The sequence below is a fragment of the Sinocyclocheilus rhinocerous genome, unplaced genomic scaffold, assembly GCF_001515625.1.
Source record: "Sinocyclocheilus rhinocerous isolate Xijiao unplaced genomic scaffold, SAMN03320098_v1.1 scaffold717, whole genome shotgun sequence".
Taxonomy (NCBI): domain Eukaryota; kingdom Metazoa; phylum Chordata; class Actinopteri; order Cypriniformes; family Cyprinidae; genus Sinocyclocheilus; species Sinocyclocheilus rhinocerous.
In genome coordinates, this window is record NW_015649226.1 from 665,613 (window position 1) to 672,593 (window position 6,981).

Consider the following 6,981-nt stretch of genomic DNA (forward strand, 5'->3'; position numbering starts at 1 on the left):
ATGATAAATGATGGCATTATTACTCTTCCTCTGGACACAGATGGCGAGAACCCGTGTAATCAACTACACACACATGCACATGTCCATATGTTGATTTTATTTTTGCGCAGTTATTAATAAAGATTATGCATAATGGCTAATGCATAGTTTTTTGTGTTTTATCATGTATACATTTTATAATTTATAATTGTGTTTATAATGTATTTATCATAATGTATAATTATAATGTAATTATGTATAATTTGAAATCAGTTTATATATATATATATATATGTATATATATATATAACTTAAAATTAAAGTATATTCATATAATTAACTAATTTTATGATTAATATGTTAAATAAAAATAAATATATAACAGCACCACTTGTCTCGTACGTATTCTGTGATTTCGGAGCAGCCCAAGCTGTTTCTCATCGCGCTGTGTGAAATACAGACCGAACAGTGGCTCAAAACACCCGACCGCTGCATAAGGCTGGATAAAGCAAACCAGTGTCGCGCTAGTAAAGTTTTGATGGACGACAATTGTAATCAACGTAAAGACGATTACAGTGACAGCGTATTTTGGAGACGTTTGTGAGGATCAGTGGTGTTTATGTACATATGGGCATCAGATGCTTCAAACACGATCGCTTGTTCTGTCAGAGGAACTGTTCACTGATGACGTCGAGCCGCCTTCAGATCGCTGAATTTCCCCACATTCAGAATGTTTTCATTTTTCATTTCTATTTTGGTGTGTTTAGTGATTCTGAATGGATCCGTATAGTTGCTATATGCAGTCCTTTGGCATCTCCCTGTGGTCTTGATTGGTATTGCAGGTTGACTTGTGCTTAATTGTTACTGTATAATTGTGCCTTAAGTACTTTTAAGTTAAGTTTTTAATAATGTCTGCAGTGACATTTTTGCAAAGTGTGTTTTTAAAAAAGAACACTGAAGGTTTAAATCTGTCTTGAATTTATTTTGTTTAAAAATAATAACATGGAATTGAAAAGTAGTAACACTAGAATACAAAGGATTTTGTGAATAGAAAAGGTTGGGGGGCCTTGGAGTAAAAAAAGGTTGAGAACCACTTCTATATGCAATACTAATACCAGTGCTTATATATGTGCGTATATATCACTCTCTTTCTCACTTTCCCTCTCCTGTGAATTTGATCTGTGCGTCCTTCCTTGCCTTCAAGTCATTAAAATGCTAATGCATGCTTTAACTTCTCAATTCTGTGGTGACAGAGTAGGACACAGTCAGTAGATGTAACTCTCGCTTTTCCTCTCTCTCTCTCTCTCTCTCTTATATTCTTTCTTTTGAAATGTAATCAATTATCAATGTAATGTAATTATTAATTACATTAGTCTCTGTAAAGTGACTAAAGTGTGAGTATAAGAGGCATATTTTTAGACTTAGTTATGGAATTGTGAGTTAAGAACTTTTTTATTAAAAGAGGTCTAATTTTTTTAAAGCAGGTTTTCCTATTTGCTATCAACTTTTTTCTATCGATGAATTATGGGCTGTTTTTTTAATGTGTAAATTCATTAATTAATTAATTTCTTTATTATTTGTTTATTCTATAATTTAGCATAAGTAATTTGTAATTAACTAATTTATTTATAATTTTTGTAATTATATTTCTTTTTATTCCTTTATTTATATGCATTTATTTCTGTATATTACATGTACTACTGTATATTTCATTTGAAATATTTTGTTAAAAAGGTCATGTCATACTTTCATCATTTTATTTTATAATATATAATATTGTTATTTTTTCTGCAGAAAAATCTTTAGTCATAATTTAGCATTACATTTCCATTTTTTATCATCTCTCTGATCCTTTGTCTCTTGTCAGAAGTAGAGCAAGTCATATGCAATATAGGATAATACTGCAGGGTAGCATACCACAGTTTACTCTTATTGTTAGTTTGAATAGTATCTATAAGTAATAGTACAAATCCGGCTTCATGTACACAATATCCATCTGTCATTTATTTTTTGCGCTGAAAGACAAAGTATTTTTACAGTATGTTTTTAGGTAACACTTTATTTTGATAGTCCACTTTAGACATTCTATTAACAGTAAGTAACTTTGCAACTACATGTCAACTAGCAGTTAGTAGAGTATTAGTAGACTGTCTGCTTAATATCTTCTAACACTTTCTTTGTCAACTTATTCTACTAACCCTAAACCTGCCCTGTCTACTCTGAGAGTTAGTAGACAGGTAGATGCAAATGAATGAGAATTAGTTGACATGTAGTTGACATGTAGTTACAAAGTTACTTATAGTTAGTAGAATGTCTAAAGTGGACTATCGAAATAAAGTGTAACCTGTTTTTATAGTGTGCTGAACTTTGATGCATCATAATATTACTCCTTTAAACACACAATCACCAAGACGCTTCGCAGACTGTCAAAGCAAGAGAGGACTGAAGAAGAGCAGACATGCACAGAGGGAATACCAGAGTGTGACACAGGAAGGAGTGGAAAGAGGAAATATGCATTAGTAATCAGACCAGAGCAAGTGGGTCACTGAGTTTATTAAGAAAGGGGAGAGACAGAGAGGAAGACATGTTGAATTCAATAACACGGAGAGCAAAGTGTAATTCAATAACCGCTGTAACACAATTTCTAATGTATCTAGGAAAGAAATGCATGTGTTTGACCATCTGTTCTTGCCAGAAAATGTTTGTAAGGTTCGTTATTTGTAAGATTCTCAGGGTGTGTTTGTGTGTGAACGTGAATATGTGTATATGTGTGTCAGCAGATTGGCCTTCTGTAGGGGAGCAGTGCATTGATTTCCAGCCCAAAGTCCAATCACATAAATCTAGTCTGGCTTGAAACACCAGGCCTATTAGCCAGACCCTCTGACTGTATCAACGAGACCACATTCTCTCACACACACACACACAAATATACAGTTGACCTTGCCTGTGCATTTAATTAAGATCGTCTACATTTTCGCACACAAACCAACACCCACATTTTCGCAGAAGACTAGAGACATGCTATCGGCTCTGAAATGCAATGCAAATATGATCAACGGCACTGAAAATGACAAATAGGGTGTTTATGATGATTAATGTTTAATATGTGTCATGTTTTTCTTTCAGAGACGAGAGCGGACCGAACCAAGAGGCTGTTCAGACATTACACTGTGGGCTCCTATGACAACTTTACCTCATATAGGTAATGTATATATTTGTGCATGCAGAAAAAATATATGTAGGGCATTTTGGTTATCAATAGTTCAAAGCAAACCTGAGAAAGTTATAGTCTGACTCAGTGGAGTCTGTCATTTGTGGTATTCAGTCTCTACTGCCATCTAGAGGATAGAGGGTGTGAACACACATTACATCATGCTTTTACCATTTATATTTGCTTTTAATTTACACACACACTTAGTTCTCATTTCACATTTTATTGCATGCAACATATTTCTTTTTGTTCTGTTTGTTTTAGATTCAAAAATAAATGCATAAGAACTTGATTCCATTGAGAACGAAGAACTACATGAAATTTTACATCCGAGTGTAATAAAAAACAATCAGCGCATGCTATTAAAGGAGAGGTCATGTTTTACATTATGCTCAATGTTACAGTGTAATTGGATATGCAAATCTACTTATGAATCATATCTACTGTGTTTCAAGGGACAGTCAAATTAGATTGTATGAATGTAGTTAATTCTGTCCCACCAACGAATATGAGCAACAAAATATGATGTTGTATGCTTTAATATAAAAATAATGACAAAATAAATGTATTTTCTATATTTTATACATATTATTAAATGCATTTATTTTATCCAAAATGAATACATTTAGATATCTACTACAGTTTCTCACAGCATTGCACAGCTTCTCATTTAAAGTTTGTATAGTTTTGTACTACAAAAGCAGTCAAAAGTTTATATATTGTATACTTATATTGATGCAAGACTGTCAAAATGATTTGATTTACACCCCAGAAGCCAAATGGTGACATTGGTGAAATGCCTTTTCATTATACAAAGTTGCAGGTCAGAGTGAATTTGAATTCTGCAGGTGAATTTTGCAGGTTTTGAATTCTATGCAGCTATATACTTTATTCAGACTTGTGCATATTTAATTTTGGGGATGAAAACAAGGCTATGAGAGATAGAAGTACACTGTAAAAAATGACCGTGAATTTAACGGTAAAAGACTGTAAATATGCTACAGTAAAAACCTGTTAAATGGTTAACGGTAAATTCCCCTACTATACACGGTGAAAAACTGTATTGGACATTACATGTATTGGACATTAATTTTACGGTAGTATACCGTTTTTGGAAGTGGAAAAAGACCGTATAATTTACAGTGAATAACCGTAAATTGACATTCCCAGAATTCCCTGCGTTACATTTCAAATTTTATGTTTTTTTGTTGAAATAACTATGTTTCTTCTTAGTTTTTTCTTATTAGTTTTGTATATTAGGGTTGTGTGTTACACCTAATGTGCTGTAACCACAGCTGCTGGTTTTTTACCGTAAATTTTACGGATTTTTTTTTACAGTGTACAGTTTAATGGATTGTACTGTTGTTTAACAAACCTACCGATTGTTCAGTGTCTTTCTGAAAACAAAAAACAAAACAAAACTCCATAAAACAGTTTTAAAAGCTATAAGTTGTGAAAATTAAGTGATCTAAGACTTGTACACTGTGTGCCATTCTAAAGACTGTAAAGTGTATCCCTCACAGCCTCATTTTCATCCACGGTAAATTCAGTTTGGCGTCCAAACCCACTAAGGTCTTTTGAGGCAAATCCTTTACATACTCTTGCATATCTATTCTACCTAGTGTGAACACAACACATAAGCAAGTTTTTGTTACTGCAATTTTAAATATATTTAACACTATAAAGTGTTTTCGAAATTAAAGACTGCTTGATGTGAGACGGAGGATAAGATGAGATGAGTTTGGGAAAGGAGTAAGAGAGAGAGAGAGAACGAGAGAGGATTCATTACTGGAGTCTCTCTGTCAAACTAATACTTTTCACTCCATTCATCTTCTCTTGCAAGGATGCTCAACAACAGCAAACAGGTCTAGAACAGCAGCCTAAAGAACTGCACCCAGTCAAATCAATTACCTTCTGAAATGGACTCGAAACATACAAGACAAATGAAGCCTCTCCCAGACTCTTAAAATCATCTGTTTCCCAATATTAGATGTGAATGAATGACCATCACCTTACTGAAATCCTCAGTAGGGGCTCCGTTTAGAGTAACTGTTGGAAGTTGCCAAGATGGCGATCCATCTCTGAACTCCAAACTGTCATTGTATCAAATTATTATAAATTGTTTTTAAATCATTATTAATAAATGAATTAATGAATCAAATTAAAATGTAAATGTTAGCATGTGAGTACACTGTAAAAAATGTCAAGCCGTTTCAACTAATTATTATTTAGTAACAAGTTCCACAGAAATTTTACGTTCAGTCAATTTCTGTCTTCAAAGTGTTGCCTGAATTGTTATTTTTTAGTTGGCTCAACCTTTACTGAAATAGTTTTATAGTCCATTCAACTAAAATTATTTAATTGGTCAAACATTTAGAAAACTACAGCAAATTGTGTCAATTAAAATTTAACCATTCAACTCCATGTGTTTCATGTTACCTCAACTAAGATTTATTATTTGGGCATCCTAAGAAATTGCTGTATAACTAGTTATTATATTTTATATTGAGTTTAAGAAAATTATTACCTGGTGTCTATCAATCACTAAAACACACCCATTACAACACATAATAGCCTTTATTTAATAACAATCTGCATTTATAACATTTGTCATACAGACTAAACATGCAGGCTTAAAGGGATAGTTCACCCATAAATGAAAATTTGCTGTTAATTGGCTCACCCTCAAGCCATCCAAGATGTAGTTAACTTTTTTTTTTCAATTGAACAGTAAAGGAAATTTTTAGGTGAAAACATTGTCTTTGAAAACATTGCAATTCACAAACTGCATGTCTCTGACTGCCGGCTTTTGAGAGTCAAATAAACATATACAGACCAAATTACCAAAGGCTCCCGAGGACACATTGAGGCCTTATGAAGCTAAACAATCAAAAACCGGCAGCCACAGACGTGCAGTGTATGAATCGCCAAGGATCACCGTTTCAGATAAAAAAATTTTCAGAGGAAAAAAAGTCACTGACATCTAGTGTTGCTTTCGTCAACGAAAATTATGACTAAATATCGTCGTCAACGAACCTTTATTACGTGACGAAAACGAGACGAGACGAAAATGCTGGTCATGTGACGACTATAATTAAATGTATAATGCAATATCGTTGACGAATAAAAACGAGACTAAATGTGGTTTACAAAATAAAAACTATGCTAAAATGTCTCTTAATTTTCGTTGACCAAAACGAGACGAAACAAAATGTTATAACGTTATTTCGTCTCGTTTAGTCGCGTTATTATTATTATTTTGCAGTATTTCTGTTTCCTGTGTCTCGCTTCAGCGGCATCAGGGCGCACTGCGCAGACGCAGGCCCCACTCGGGGTGCCGCGTCTGTCGAGAGCAGCTATTATATAATATCCATTTCTAATGTCGCCAATAATTAGAGATGCACTGAAATTCCGGCTGCCGAAAATTAGTTCACCACTCAGGATTCACTTTCACGTGGTGTGACACTCTGCGTGTTATCCCGCTCTATGCGTGTGTGCTCCGCTCAGCTCCACTCGTATACCATTCATGCTCATCGGAACAGCAAAGTCCACTCAAAAATCAAGCTGACAGGAAACATCGATGTAGTACAGTATTGTTTCCGTCTGCAATAGCCCTACTGTGCTGTAACAAGGTGTGGTAAATGGGCAACTCTGGTAACGCTGCCCTCTCATTCATTGATCTGCTAACCGTTATGCTCATGTGTCCTCTGATGATAATAGCTTTCTAGGATTAAACATTATTTGGATAATTGGTAAAAAAAAAAAAAATTTTTTTAAATATCTTAACCCTA

General features: G+C 34.0%; 1 protein-coding gene across 1 annotated transcript in view; it reads left to right on the forward strand.

The window, feature by feature from the left end:
• Nucleotides 1-6,981, forward strand: part of shank3a (SH3 and multiple ankyrin repeat domains 3a) — a 265,841-nt gene that overhangs the window by 234,020 nt on the left and 24,840 nt on the right. Inside the window, exon 14 of the mRNA XM_016515151.1 lies at nt 3,106-3,181. Coding sequence (XP_016370637.1) covers nt 3,106-3,181 — 76 coding nt within the window. The remainder of the gene's footprint in view (nt 1-3,105; nt 3,182-6,981) is intronic.